A 14,605-nucleotide genomic window follows, 5' to 3' on the forward strand; every position below is an offset into this window, starting at 1 on the left:
CAGGCCCGTGTGGGCTGGACACACTGCTGATGTTTCAGTGCCCCGGGCTGCTGTGGCCGAGGACTGGCAGAGGCCTTGTAAGACAAAGTGGGATGAGATTCTGGGATCGGCCAACCCTGCTCGTGTTTTTATCTCTTTAATAATAATTTCTCACACTTATAGAGCTCTTTTCTGGACACTCCACTCAAAGCGCTTTACAGGTAATGGGGATCCCCTCCACCACCACCAGTGTGTACCCCCACCTGGATGATGCGCCAGTCCGCTCCCCACACACCAGCTCTCAGTGGGGAGGAGAGCAGAGTGATGGAGCCAGTTCAGAGATGGGGATTATTAGGAGGCCGTGATGGGTAAAGTCCAGGGGGGAAATTTGGTCAGGACACTGGGGTAACACCCCTACTCTTTTTGAGAAACGCCCTGGGATTTTTAATGACCTCAGAGAGTCAGGACCTCGGTTTTATGTCTCACCTGAAGGACGGCGCCTGTTTACAGTACAGTGTCCCCGTCACTATACTGGGGCATTAGGACCCACACAGACTGCAGGGTGAGCGCCCCCTACTGGTCCAACTAACACCTCTTCCAGCAGCAGCCTTAGCTTTCCCAGGAGTCTCCCCTCCAGGTACTGTCCAGGCTCACACCTGCTGGGCTCCAGTGGGGCTGCCAGCTGGGAGCTGCAGGGTGACAGAGCCGCTGGATGACTTTTCTTACTTGTCATGTTTCTTGTGCTGCTGCTGGCGGTGTGACTGCGCTGTGTCTCCCCGCAGTGGAGAGCGTCCCGGACGAGGGAGAGCTGGGGATCGGGGCCGTGGAGGAGCAGGAGCCCGTCCTTCTGCAGACAGGTACACCACCCCCCCCCAGCCTCGGCCCAGCAGAGCCAGGAATGAGACTCCCAGGCCGAGCCGCTCCAGGGATTTACCAGCTCCAGCCATGTAGCCAACAAACCCTGGAGCGGGTCAGGGCGCTCCGGAGCGGGAGAGTGGTTTGACGCCTGTGTGGCCTCTGCACAACTGCATTTTGAAAGGGCGGCATTCGCACTGCTGACACGTACACGTACTGGAGTGTTTGCCATTTTCCGGGGCCGTCTTGTGGGGAGGGGACACAGCCCGACTTCAGAGGCGGAAGGCAAGGCAGGCGTTTTTTCAAAGGCGCAGATGTGTCAGAGCGTCAATGCATGTCGAATGCAGCCCCCCCAATCCCCAACCCCCTCTTTCCCTGCTTTTGAAAGTCGCCCAGCTCTGATTATACAGTGCGGGGCAGACAGCGGTGACGGGCTGCTGTCGGAACTTGCTCTCGTCTGCAGTGCACTCCAAACCCTGCAGCGCACACGCTCCAACTCGCAGGAGAGAGGAGGAGGAGGAGGAGGAGGGGGGGGTGAACTCTGTCACTCCTGACACATGCCTCCTGAAAAACACGACGGCTTCCAGCCTTGTCCTGTCCCCTCGCCGCGCTGCCGGTCGGAGGCGGATCGCTTCCCTCTCGGAGAGGAATGTAGCCGGAGAGGGTGCCCGCTCCGTGCCGCAGCGCCTTCGCCGCCTCTAATGGCGCAGAACGCTCCGGGTTTTTGGTGATTTTGTTTTCCCCTGGGTCTGCAAAGTGTACCCTAAGGCATCGTGTAAACCGAAAGGCGCCCCCACCCTGTCGCTCGGTTCTGGGCGTTTTTTTTTTTTAAAACCGGCAGTGTTGCGTGTCAATACAAAGAAACAAAAAGAAATCGGCTGTTTGCGTCCCAGCACGGACTGCAGCAGCGGGAATCCCGCGGGAGAGAAGTCTGAGGGTGAGAGCGGGAGTCCGGCCGAAGGTCACGGTGTCCCGACCCCGTGAGAGCCCCGCTGAGCAGTTCCAGACAGCTTCCCTGTAAAACACCAGGACTTCCCCAGGGGAATTACTTGCTATGTGTGGCCCGGTGTCAGAAACCATTCTGTTTAAGGATTCGAACTCAAAATTAAGATTTTTGGATCCCAGTAATTCTGGTGTTGCAAATTAAGGCCGGTCCTTAAAAAATAATAATATCTCCCTTTAACGCTGTGTTTTAGAGGTCATCAGAGACGTACATTAATGGCACTGCATTGGATGAGCCTGGAGCTGGGATATCATTCCAAAACTATTAAGGAAGGGTTTTTCATGTATTCAACAGCTATAAAACGTTCATGAAAAATCTGTTTAGCATTGTCCTGTGCTCTGTTCCACCCATTAAGAAATTAATCCTTAACAACAGGTTTTTACAGAGAGAGTGGTTATGTGGATCGCCAATGGTACAAGCTTGAGGTTCTCTTGCAGATACTGGATCTCTAGTCGTGATCTGCGCTTAGTGAGCACAAGGCGACATCTGCTGGTTAGGAGGTGTTACTGCACATGTGCTGTTCTCATTCACAGGATGATACAGTATTGCCTTTTAGAAAATGGATGAAATATCCCAGTACAGAACTTTATGCAGTCTCTCCTCAGCTTGAAAATGAAGGATTTGCTTCCTCGTTTTCACTAAACAGCTCTTAATAGGTGATGATCAGACACAGGTAGAGGTGACACTATATTAGAAACTCCTAAAATGAGTCAGTTTTTCTTTCAGCTTGATTCCACTGCTTATATTGCACACCTATCCTGAAACCTGCTCGTTAGCACAGGGTTCATACCAATCATGACTCTCATTCAACTTTTTTAAGAGAGTAAATCAAATTTGAAACAAGGCCTCATTTACAAAACTGAAAGAAATCGCACCTGGGGATGAAGATACAGCAGCAGGACACTGGGGCGTCCCAGGTCCAGCAGAACCACGTGGGCAGTCCTGGTTCTGGAGGGCAGGAGAGTCTGCAGCTTTTCATTCCAGCACAGATCTTAACGATCGCACTGAGCTCCTTTGTGGCTTAATGGGACTAACTGAACAGCTTCTCCCAGCTCTGCAGGCATCATTTCTTTGAAGAGAGATAGAAAATCTACAGACACTGACCCTCAAGAACCAGGACCGGACACCCTGCAGACACCCTGACCCCTCCAGAACCAGGACCAGGACTGGACACCCTGCAGACACACTGACCCCTCCAGGACCAGGACTGGACACGCTGCAGACACACTGACCCCTCCAGGACCAGGGCTGGACACCCTGCAGACACACTGACCCCTCCAGGACCAGGACTGGACAGCCTGCAGACTCACTGACCCCTCCAGAACCAGGACTGGACACGCTGCAGACACACTGACCCCTCCAGGACCAGGGCTGGACACCCTGCAGACACACTGACCCCTCCAGGACCAGGACTGGACAGCCTGCAGACTCACTGACCCCTCCAGAACCAGAACTGGACACTCTGCAGACTCACTGACCCCTCCAGAACCAGAACTGGACACCCTGCAGAAACACTGACCCCTTCAGGACCAGAACTGGACACCCTACAGACACACTGACTCCTCTAGGACCAGGACTGGACACCCTGCAGACACACTGACCCCTCTAAGACCAGGACTGGACACCCTGCAGACACACTGACCCCTCCAGGACCAGGACTGGACACCCTACAGACACACTGACCCCTCCAGGACCAGAACTGGACACCCTGCAGACACACTGACCCCTCCAGGACCAGGACTGGACAGCCTGCAGACACACTGACCCCTCTAAGACCAGGACTGGACACCCTGCAGACACACTGACCCCTCCAGAACCAGAACTGGACACCCTGCAGAAACACTGACCCCTCCAGGACCAGAACTGGACACCCTACAGACACACTGACTCCTCTAGGACCAGGACTGGACACCCTGCAGACACACTGACCCCTCTAAGACCAGGACTGGACACCCTGCAGACACACTGACCCCTCCAGGACCAGGATTGGACACCCTGCAGACACACTGACCCCTCCAGGACCAGGACTGGACACCCTACAGACACACTGACCCCTCCAGGACCAGAACTGGACACCCTGCAGATACACTGACCCCTCCAGGACCAGAACTGGACACCCTGCAGACACACTGACCCCTCCAGGACCAGGACTGGACACCCTACAGACACACTGACCCCTCCAGGACCAGGACTGGACACCCTGCAGACACACTGACCCCTCCAGGACCAGGACTGGACACCCTGCAGACACACTGACCCCTCCAGGACCAGGACTGGACACCCTGCAGACACACTGACCCCTCCAGGACCAGGACTGGACACCCTGACCCCTCCAGGACCAGGACTGGACACCCTGCGGACACACTGGACCTCCAGGACCAGGACTGGACACCCCAGCTCACAGATTATTTTACCTGTTAAATTGTACAGTGTGTTTTTGTCTGTATTATCAAAGCCCTGTGCAGGTAACCTTCAGCTTCTTTCTGGAGGGTGTTTAATCCAGTCACAACCTCCAAATCCTGGTGATAAGTCTTACCCAATGTCCTAACGAGCGCCCTGCCACTCTGCCCTGCTGACCCCAGGAGAGGAGGACCCCAGCTCGCTGGCGGAGGTGTCCTATTACTCCTATGAGTATGACAGCGAGCCCTTCCTGCCGGAGGGGGAGAGCGAGGACACGGCCACAGCCCGAGGGGAGGGCGCCAGCGAGGCAGGCAGACCACCTGGCAGCGAACCCCAGCCCACGGACCCCGAGGACACCCCTGAGCGATGGTACGTCCACTTCCTCTATGTCGGTCGCGGGAGGTGACCGCACAGCAAGAGATGATGTTGCCCACAGCTCTGTCACTCTGCAGTTCTCAGCTGGCAGCCCACTGGAGCCCAGCAGGTGTGAGCCTGGTCAGTGCCTGGAGGGGAGACTCCTGGGAAAGCTGAGGCTGCTGCTGGAAGAGGTGTTAGTGGGGCCAGCAGGGGGCACTCACCCTGCACTCTGTGTGGGTTCTTATACCCCAGTATAGTGACGGGGACACTGTACTGTAAAAAGGTGCCGTCCTTCGGATGAGACGTAAAATCGAGGTCCTGACTTTCTGTGGTCATTAAAAATCATGGGGCATTTCTTGAAAAGAGTAGGGGTGTTACCCTGGTGTCCTGGCCAAATTTCCCATTGGCCCTTACCAATCATGGCCTCCTAATAATCCCCATCTATGAACTGGCTTCATCACTCTGCTTTCCTCCCCACTGAGAGCTGGTGTGTGGGGAGCGTTCTGGCGCACTATGGCTGCTGTCGCATCCCACACAGACTGCAGGGTGAGCGCCCCCTACTGGCCACACTAACACCTCATCCAGCAAACCTTAGTTTTTCCCAGGACTGATGGGTGCCGATCAGTGTTGCCAAAATAAAAATAAAATAAAATCTACACACATATTACAGACATTGACAACAAAGACATATCATAAAATATTTACATATACTGTAAACGTATGGAGCGTTAGTGGGAGACAGACTCACTGTTCCTCAGGCTGGGACAGGAGATCACACACTGGGCTGCCGGTTCAGCTGAGTTCCCTCCTCCCTCTCCCAGTAGGATCGGGACCCGTTGTGATTCTGTCTCTCTCTCTCCCCCTGCACTGCAGAACTCCCCGCCCCGGGCCGGAGCGCCGCAGAGCTCGCTCAGCTTGTACATTGTGTGTGAATATGTGGGACGGACCCGACAGGAGGCGAGCACAGCCAGACAGCTGCGGTCACTGGGGCCAGCGCTCTCCAGACCAGCGGCCTGCCCTCCCCCCCCCCCCAGACGACTGTAGCGCCCCTTCCTTCCAAACTGGTCCCAGTACGCTGTTTTTATATAATCGCTAGACGGGGAAAAAAAAATGAGTATTTATGTTTGTAATTATACCGGAGAACGAAAATGCTATTTGGAGTATTATTTTTTTCTATCTGTGGTATTTATTTTTGTAGTTAGTGCTTTTGAGTCCTTATAAATGTTTCTTGTGTTCTGTAGCCCCAATCTGCCCCCCCCCCCACCTCAGCCTTTGGCCTCTTTGACCCCCCCATGTCTGAAGCACGAGAGCAGGAAGGGAACCACTACCTCTTTTCTGCCTTGCCGGTTGTACTTGCGTCCGACGCCCAGTAGGTGGTGCTATTGAGTATAGGTTTACGCTATCATGAAGTAACGCTCCGACATTCACCTGATTTGGTGATACAACATTTCAATGTTCTTGTTTAAAAGTAATAAATCTAGCGGTTTAGTTGAATCTGGCAGTATTTATTCTCACGCGGTTTCCGTGTCTGCTATCCCTAACGTCGAAATGAAGAGGACGAGTAAAGGTACAAACGAGAAACCCATTGTCTGGGCTGTTGAACCTGCTTCTGGTGTGGAGAAAGTGGAACACCTGTTGGTTGGACACCCCAAGAAAGCTCAACAGCGGAAATGTTGTTTCTTATTTGTACCTTTCAGGTTAGAATAAACCTTTATTTCTTCCCTTTCAGTCTTCAGCCTTCTTGAAACAAATTCAACATTTTCGTGAATGTCCTTTTGATGTAAGCTGGTAATGGATTGGTATTCAACTGACAAGGTTACGTGTTCTAGTAAATATTCAGTGCAGGAAGTGGAGTAAAGAGAACTACAGACAGGGTCATGCTACTCCAACCCCAAAACGACCGTTATGTTCGAGCACACCTTCAAAATCAAAAAACAGGTTAGACAACAGCCCTTAAGTCGTGTCTTTCTGAAGTGCGAATCTACAAATGCAAAACAAAATGCAGAAGGATCTCCGAGACCTCTCGGGAATCTTGCAGAGCAGAGAAGGTGAAACATGAGTGGCGTTCTCTTTTCTCACTTGCTGTGACTGATCTGAACAAAATCGTCTGAGCTGGGAAATTCAAAAATAGAAATGTGGTCGAGGGATGTCCCCTTTAAGTCATTTATAGTCTGATGTGTGGGGTGATCGCTTATATTTCAAAGGGTCAGTTTGGTCTTTGTCATTCAGGGGTGATAAGCGTTGAATTTGTCTCTTCAAAACAAAAGTTTACTTTTTAACAGAAAAGGCTTTAAAGCTCGGCAACCTATTAACTTCCTATGAAAGGATTGAAAATCCTTTTTCCTGCGGTTTATTTTTCATTCCCCGCTGACAATGCAGAAGATAGGAGCTGTCGTTTCTAGTCCTTTCTGCAGAATGGGACCCCTGCTGCAAGACTCTCAGACTCACTGTCACTGACAGCAGGACCCCCGAAACTGACTGCCAATACTACTGGCTCTGATGCATAGTCTGGAGGTATTGTAAAGGATGTAATCTGAAATAATGTACTGTTATGCCCCCAAACAATTTCAAATACTGTACTTTTTTTAAAAAATAAACTTTGTATACAACTGATTTGGTCTATGAGCATTTTCTTTATTTTTTAGAATTGGTGGTGTTCAGTTCTGGTCTTGGAGGGTGTCTCTCTCTCTCTGCTGGTTTTTGTTCCAAAACAGCTCTTAATGGTCCCAATCAGCTCCTGTTTAGCTTAATTAGATTATAAAATCTTAATTATTAAATATCCTCCCAGCTCCTCGGGTGCTGCTGCTTTGAAGATGCCTAGAAGACCTGCAGACACACTGACCCCTCCAGGACCAGGACTGGACACCCTGCGGACACACTGACCCCTCCAGGACCAGGACTGGACACGCTGCGGACACACTGACCCCTCCAGGACCAGGACTGGACACCCTGGGGACACACTGACCCCTCCAGGACCAGGACTGGACACCCTGCAGACACACTGACCCCTCCAGGACCAGGACTGGACACCCTGCAGACACACTGACCCCTCCAGGACCAGGACTGGACACCCTGCAGACACACTGACCCCTCCAGGACCAGGACTGGACACGCTGCGGACACACTGACCCCTCCAGGACCAGGACTGGACACCCTGGGGACACACTGACCCCTCCAGGACCAGGACTGGACACCCTGCAGACACACTGACCCTCCAGGACCAGGACTGGACACCCTGCGGACACACTGACCCCTCCAGGACCAGGACTGGACACCCTGGGGACACACTGACCCCTCCAGGACCAGGACTGGACACCCTGCGGACACACTGACCCTCCAGGACCAGGACTGGACACGCTGCGGACACACTGACCCCTCCAGGACCAGGACTGGACACCCTGGGGACACACTGACCCCTCCAGGACCAGGACTGGACACCCTGCAGACACACTGACCCCTCCAGGACCAGGACTGGACACCCTGCGGACACACTGACCCTCCAGGACCAGGACTGGACACCCTGCAGACACACTGACCCCTCCTCCATATTTACTCAAAATAAGGCCTGTGATCAGTTTCCCAGCAGCTCAGCGCTCCCTGTCCCTCGACTCGTTTCACGTTGGGAGCCCAGGCCTTTGTTGTCGCCCTGTTTGGTGGCAACCCAGTACAGTCTCTGGTGTCGTTCGTGATTAATCTTTTTTTTTCTTTAAAAAAAAAAGATCTGGGTAGAGTTACAAATCCCGCGGCCGCGGTGAGTTAGACCCTGTTAATGTTTAATGCCCGTCTCTGTTCAGGCCGGTAGCTGGTGAGTTTTCAGTTACCTTGATTACTGCTCGCAGCTGCTGGTGGGTTTCAGTCGCCCAGTGTCGGTTTCTGAAGCGCCCTCCGGGCCGGGGGTCCAGGGCTCCGGGGGTCTTACCTGCCCACTCTCCTGGGACGATCCCGCGCCTCCCCGGCAGCGAGAAAAGCCGAGCCGAGTCGAGCCGGCACCGCTCGCCGGAGGTCCTGCGGGAGGCAGGTCGGTCCGCTCGCTCGGATATCGAGTTTCAGGAGATGGGATCCGCGCGATGACACATCCGCGCGTCTCCTCACGCTCGGCCCCCGCCTCTGTCCCGGATCCCGGGCCGGGTACTTAAGCGCAACGGGAGCTCTGGGACGCGCCAGTCCCGGTCCACGACTGAGTCGGACTCTTCCACTGCGAAGCGCGGTCTCGTCCCACGCGAGGTCTGGTAAGCAGGTCCGGACCTGTGGGCTGTGAGCGGAGTCCCCTTGCGGCCCCCGCGGGAAAGAGCACGTGGGGGCTCGTTTACCGGGTCGCCCCCACCCCCGCGAGAGCCGGACCGAGCCACGGGGCGCGCCGGAAACTCCGGTCCAACCCTCTCCGAACCGCAGAAGAGCGCCTTCGAGGGCTCCGCGTGTCCCGGTGCGTGGGAGTGGGCAGCTCCACTGCCCCGGTGCGTGGGTGCGCCACAGCTGGAGGCCGGCTAGGGGCTCAAAGAAATGAGCGGATTGAACAGGGCGGCAGAATGGGATGCCGACCTGTTTGTAATAAGTTGTAGCCATCTCGGGTGATCTTCCCATCAGGCTTATCGGTCAAAGAATCGATTAAAAAAGCCCTCAAGCCCCAGTTTGAAACGCTCGAGTATCGAAGTGCATCGGCAGGGTTCTTTTCCTTGCGAACTCGGGTTTGAAAAGGCTGCACAAAAGCTCAATCCCGCCCTACCCAGTGGAAGAGAAGGTTTTGAAAGGTGGCCGCTTAATTTACAGCTTAAATTCATTTTTGATGATTATTTTTTCCTTCCAGATTGCGCCCAGGTACGTCACATCCTCTGGGAAGAGCGTCACCGGGGGCCAGTGCGGACCCCTGACCCTGTCCGTGCTGGACTCGTCCCAGCCCCCCAGCAGCCCCCACAGTTCCCAGGGGAGCCCCCGAGGCGATGGGGGAGACGGAGAAGAGGCGCCCCCCGATAGCGGGCCGGGAGAAGGGTAGGTCAGCTGCCGCTCGCTCTGGCGGCTGTCAGACTTTCAGCTGGTGATTCTCTTTGGATTTTTAGACCGAGAACGATTTCAAGAGGAGCGAAACTTAATTTTTCCTTTTTTATTGCACTATTATTCTGTAACTTTGTTCTGTAACTTTTTTAATTTTGTAAATTTTCTTCTTATTTCCCCCTGGCGAGCTCGCAGAAAAGACATCTCATTGCCAGCAATTACTGCTGCACGCTGCATTGTTGTGCATGTGATAAACTTGGATTGATTGATTGAAAACTCCCAACTCGCGTCACTAACCTGCCCCCTCCGAAGCATCATAAATACGAGCCCCTGAGCCGCCACCACGCAACTGTGCGTGTCGGAGCCTGAGAATGGCGTCATGGCGTCATGCCCCTGTAGAACCGCAGGAGTGTCCGAGACTCTCGGAGACAGAGGTGCACTTCCTACTGCACTGGGACAGATACTCTGGGATTAGAGAAACATTCTTCCCCAAATTTACTAATCTAATCCCAGAATTCTCACACCTGCCAGAATCACAACAGGTCCCAGTCCTACTGGGAGAGGGAGGAGGGAACTCAGTTGAACTGGCAGCCCAGTATGTGATCTCCTGTCACAGCCTGAGGAACAGTGAGCCTGTCTCCCAGTAATGCTCCATCTGTTTATATGTAAATATCTTATGATGTGTCTTTATTGTAAATGACTCTAGTTTTTCTTAAGTTAGTTGTATTTGTTTTGCTTTGGCCAGACTGATTGTACTCACTGGTCTTGCCAATAAAGCACCTCGAAGTGAATTGAAATGGACTCTGGGCCGGAGTCTGTCTCCGGAGCTACAGACAGGAGCTGTGATCTCAGCCAGTGCAGTGGCCGTCTGAAACGAGCTCAGATCTGCCAAGGGCAGGAACTATTTCACCTCCATATGCAAGAGTGGGTTTTAAAGGTTTCTCACCTCCGGTAGTAAGCAGGACTAAAATTCCTCAGCAGCCTGTGAGGAATTTGTCGATTCACGGTTCGCAGTCCCTGTGAAAGGAGCACACATGTGTGTGAGTGCGCTTCGAGTTTGGGAAACTTTTCGACTGCAGATCAAGGGGATCCCTAAGGCAGCAGGGGTCCCTGGGGATAATCAGGGTGCCACGCTGTATCACAGGCAGGGCTCGGGGTCTATCGGGGTGCCAGACTGTCTAATCTCCCTGGGGTTTATCGGGGTGCGCCACTGTCTCATCTCTGGGGTTCATGCGGGTGCCCTACTGTCTCAGGTCCCTTGGGCTCCTGGGGGTGCCCCACTGTCTCAGGCCAACGGGGATAATTGGTGTGCTATACTGTCTCAGGGGCCTGGGGGTAATTGGGGTTCTATACTGCCTCAGGTGCCTGGGGTTCATGGGGGGTGCCCCACTGAAGAGGAACAGGAACAGGAAGTGGTTGAATGTAAGAGCTGAGCTGCCCAGACGTGTTGGGAGAGGTTTTAAAGGCAGTACAGTCATTGTTGAAATCTTTAGTTTTGGGACGCTGGGGTGAGGTTGCCTGTTTATACTGACAAGACCCCTGACCCTGCCTGCCTGTCCCCTGTGTCTCTCTGACCCTGCCTGTCCCCTCCGTCTCCCTGACCCTGTGTGTCCCCTCCGTCTCCCTGAGCTTCAGCCTGCCTGTCCCCTGCGTCTCCCTGACCCTGCCTGTCTGTCCCCTGTGTCTCTCTGACCCTGCCTGTCTGTCCCCTGTGTCTCTCTGACCCTGCTTGTCTGTCCCCTGTGTTTCTCTGACCCTGCCTGTCCCCTGCATCTCCCTGACCCTCAGCCTGCCTGTCCCCTGCGTCTCCCTGAGCCTCAGCCTGCCTGTCCCCTGCGTCTCCCTGACCCCGTCTGTCCCCTGTGTCTGCAGGCCCTGGGCCAGGCCGATACGCCCTGCCGCCCACGATCGGCTTCGCTGGGCACGACTTCACCCGTCCCGCCGGTCCCGCCTACTCCTTCCACAGCAGGATGAGCAGCGTCAGTGAGTGCCTCTCCTTTCAGCCGCTGCAGGGGACTCTGGGACTGAGCTCAGAATACCTGACACCAAAGGAACTAATTACTATTCTTGATTAGAATATTATTTAAAATTTCAGCCACTCAGAAAATGGGACATTTCAGATTTAATGGGTCTTCATATATGTTAAATAACTTGAAGGGACGAACGCTTTATGGCTGTGCTTTATTTTGTGTGTAATAGCTGTTATAAGCATTGCCGTCTCATTCAAATGTTTGCTCGCACTGTGCCACTAGAGGGCGCCATCGGCCGCCTGGTTTAATGAACCAGCGGTTCGCATGGCTGACTAGAGAGAGAGGTCTCTCACCAGATAATTCAAGACTGCATCACACAACCTCACAACTATCAGAAAACTAAGAATAATCTGGATCTGGTTTTATTAATTAACACAATCCCTTCAGCACTACTTAGTAAGCCCTGGACTGTGGGCATTACAGCACTGCCAAAACATACTGCATAAGATCACAGGGACTCTGTCCTTAAAAACACAGTTTAATATGTTTTGGCAAAATACTTGGAGATGCATCACCTTGAGGAATAAAATCAAATTCTGAGCCTTTTTTTTGGATAATACTACAGAGGACTTTTTGCACAACAGAATCATAGTAAAAGCTGAATTTTTAAAATGCGTTTTAAATTTGAAGGTGTTTTTGTAAATGAAAGCATGCTTCATGTGCTGATAGACCCTACACTGCCTACGAATGATGCTTGATAGATTAACTGGACATTGACCGAGGCAGGCAGAGTCTGTCCAGCCCGGCGGTGTCTGACGTCCCTGCCCTCTGTCCACGCGAACAGTGTACTCTGTGGACTCCAGTCCTGGCCCGCGGTACTACATCGACGCCAAGCTGACCCGCTTTGGAAGAGACGGCAGCCCAGCGTTCTCCATGCTCGGCCGGGCTAGAGGCTCTGGTAGGCTTCCCATCGGAACAATCCGAAAATATTTTTGGGACACGGGGTGGGGTGGGGGGGTGAGGTCACCTGTGATGCTGACAACACATTACTTTTCAGTTTTGATTTTGCTCCTCGCTATGTCAGATACACCTATTAAGTATATAGAGTATCTTTACGCTTAATAGCCTGTGAAAAAGACGTTACACATTAGGACGTTAACTCGGCCGCGCTTCTGATACCATATTTACACACTTCTGAACGCGTCAGACGGTCAAATGTATTTTTATTTTTAAAAGGTCAGTGTAAACTGAATAGTAATCAGACTGGGACAACACAATTCCTAGCCAGTAGCTGTGGGTGAGAAACCACTGGGCGTTTGCGATGGGCTGGGATCTTGTCTCATGTTCACCGTGCTCTTTTAGTCATTGAAATGAAGTGCCGGCTGGGGATTTCAGGTGACATTTCATGCGAGTGCTGTGGTTTGGGTCTGTCACGTTGGGCCCAGAGGAGATGCACATGTCAACAATGTAGGAGGCTGCAGAGGAGGTGCAACTTCATTTGAAATGTGCAAGGTATTTATCAAATCGAGATTCAAGGCATCAGCAGAAGTACCTTTCCTTGTGCGTAACTGACAATTACCATTAAAGCCCATCTTGACTTCTCCGCGGTGTCGCAGGGTGAGCCCGGCTCCGACAGCTCGTTAAATTGCAGTTGAAGAGCAAGTGGGGGTGACGGGCGGAGTCTGTTTCAGTTGCAGTAGCTGCCGTGTCCTTCGCACTTAGGGAAGGGAGCAAGCGTTTTGAAAATGGCTTTAATGGAAAAAAAGAACAGCTTTCCTTTGCACTGTTCATTAAAAAGGAGCCCGTGCTTATGTGTTTTGTAGTGTGTAGTCAGACTGCAGTGAGATTCTAAGTCAGGGCTCTTGCACTTACAGGATTCGTTCCTCTGCATTCCATTCCAAAGAATCAAAGATCCTCCTTCAGCTGTTTTTATTGGTTCTTGTATATACACATGCAGATGAAGGAGAATATACATTTTAAAGCTGTTCTATGCAAGCCCAGGCCTCCGAAGTCGACTATGGATGGATGTTTTTCCAGCAGGTCATTCCCAGACTCCGGGGCCCGGGGCCTACAGCCCAGAGAAGGCCCCACCTCTGAACAGGCAGTGCCGACCTCCTTCCTACACCATGGGCTCCCGCACCAGGTACCGCACCGTGGACGCTGTGCCACCCCCCAACAGGTACACTCTGCCAGCGCTGCTGGGCTCCAGAGTGCCCACGAAACCCGCCAGCGCCAGCTACACCGTGTCGGGGCGCACCAGGTCGGGGAGTCACTCGGAAGACCTGTGCGGGACCCCGGGCCCGGGGCGCTACAACAGCACGGACCCCAGCGTCTACCTGGCGCGACGGCCCGCCTTCTCCATGCTGGGGCGCCACGACGTGCCCTCCGACGCCACCAGGAAGCCGGGCCCTGGCACGCACGACGCCGAGAAGGTCACGGCCCACAAGCCCCGCGCCCCTGCGTTCTCCCTGGGGATCAGGCACTCCGAGTTCGTGACGCCACTCGTCATCGACGTTTCAGACTGAAGCCCCGCGTGTCCGTATCGCATCACAAACGTCTCAGTCTGATGTTTTTCCCCCTTCGTGCACAGCCTATCATCGAGCATCTTCACTTCAGTCCACCGGCTTCCTTTCTCAGTGTGGGTGGCACAGTAGACGCTCTTCCTCTTCAGTGTTTGAGAGGATGGCCGGTTTCTGAGGGGTGATTGTATCAGCACCCAGGTCTAAGGTTTTCTGCAACACCGCAGAAGGACGAGAGCTGCACACGTCAAACCTCACAGCAGAGCTGAGCTCTTGCACATTCAGTTCTGGGATTTTATTGTGTTTACGCTTTTGCAACTATTGGTTTTACGAGTATAAAACATTTCTGAATTATTTTCTAATCAGCCACGTGTACTGTTTGCGTTTTCACTCACACTTACAGTATCACAATAGATGGCCCCTCTCTCGTTGGTGCATTCACATATTGGACTGTTAAAAAAATAGACAGGTTCACATTTAATCTGACAAATAGATACTATTACAGCTCAGATTAGATGTTAAAATAATATAAG

General features: G+C 53.0%; 2 protein-coding genes across 6 annotated transcripts in view; both read left to right on the forward strand.

Annotated features, from left to right (window-relative positions):
* The window catches only part of cpamd8 (C3 and PZP like alpha-2-macroglobulin domain containing 8), a 56,675-nt gene extending 49,468 nt beyond the window's left edge, over positions 1–7,207 (forward strand). The window contains exons 41-43 of one of the 2 annotated variants that reach the window (XM_088621917.1): positions 762–836; positions 4,420–4,606; positions 5,468–7,207. In XM_088621917.1, the coding sequence (XP_088478043.1) occupies positions 762–836; positions 4,420–4,606; position 5,468 (263 nt within the window). In that variant the 3' untranslated portion in view covers positions 5,469–7,207. Of the gene's footprint in view, positions 1–761; positions 837–2,030; positions 3,340–4,419; positions 4,607–5,467 lie in introns of those variants that run through there. The other variant, XM_088621918.1, reaches the window with a different exon arrangement.
* A 1,212-nt stretch (positions 7,208–8,419) lies between these two features.
* On the forward strand, positions 8,420–14,437 carry cimap1d (CIMAP1 family member D). Of its 4 annotated transcripts, none has more exons than XM_088621957.1 (5): positions 8,423–8,823; positions 9,399–9,580; positions 11,456–11,566; positions 12,398–12,511; positions 13,594–14,437. In XM_088621957.1, exons 2-5 carry the CDS (start codon positions 9,532–9,534, stop codon positions 14,076–14,078), a joined length of 759 nt encoding a protein of 252 aa, XP_088478083.1. In that variant the 5' UTR covers positions 8,423–8,823; positions 9,399–9,531; the 3' UTR covers positions 14,079–14,437. The 4 variants fall into 4 exon arrangements, with proteins under 4 accessions (XP_088478084.1, XP_088478083.1, XP_088478080.1 ...); XM_088621954.1 differs by having other exon boundaries at positions 8,424–8,823; positions 13,591–14,437; XM_088621956.1 differs by lacking the exon at positions 8,423–8,823 and adding an exon at positions 8,855–9,017 and having other exon boundaries at positions 13,591–14,437.
* Positions 14,438–14,605: the final 168 nt, after the last annotated feature.

This window comes from Lepisosteus platostomus, chromosome 27 (genome assembly GCF_059453375.1).
Source record: "Lepisosteus platostomus isolate fLepPlt1 chromosome 27, fLepPlt1.hap1, whole genome shotgun sequence".
NCBI lineage: Eukaryota > Metazoa > Chordata > Actinopteri > Semionotiformes > Lepisosteidae > Lepisosteus > Lepisosteus platostomus.

Bases quoted from the DNA above. Each gene is read 5' to 3' on its own strand.
- cimap1d (XM_088621954.1), top strand. From the start codon at position 9,532: ATGGGGGAGACGGAGAAGAGGCGCCCCCCGATAGCGGGCCGGGAGAAG. The intron at 11,567-12,397 runs GTGAGTGCCTCT...CCACGCGAACAG, and splicing joins CAGCAGGATGAGCAGCGTCA to TGTACTCTGTGGACTCCAGT. The intron at 12,512-13,590 runs GTAGGCTTCCCA...ATGTTTTTCCAG, and splicing joins CGGCCGGGCTAGAGGCTCTG to CAGGTCATTCCCAGACTCCG.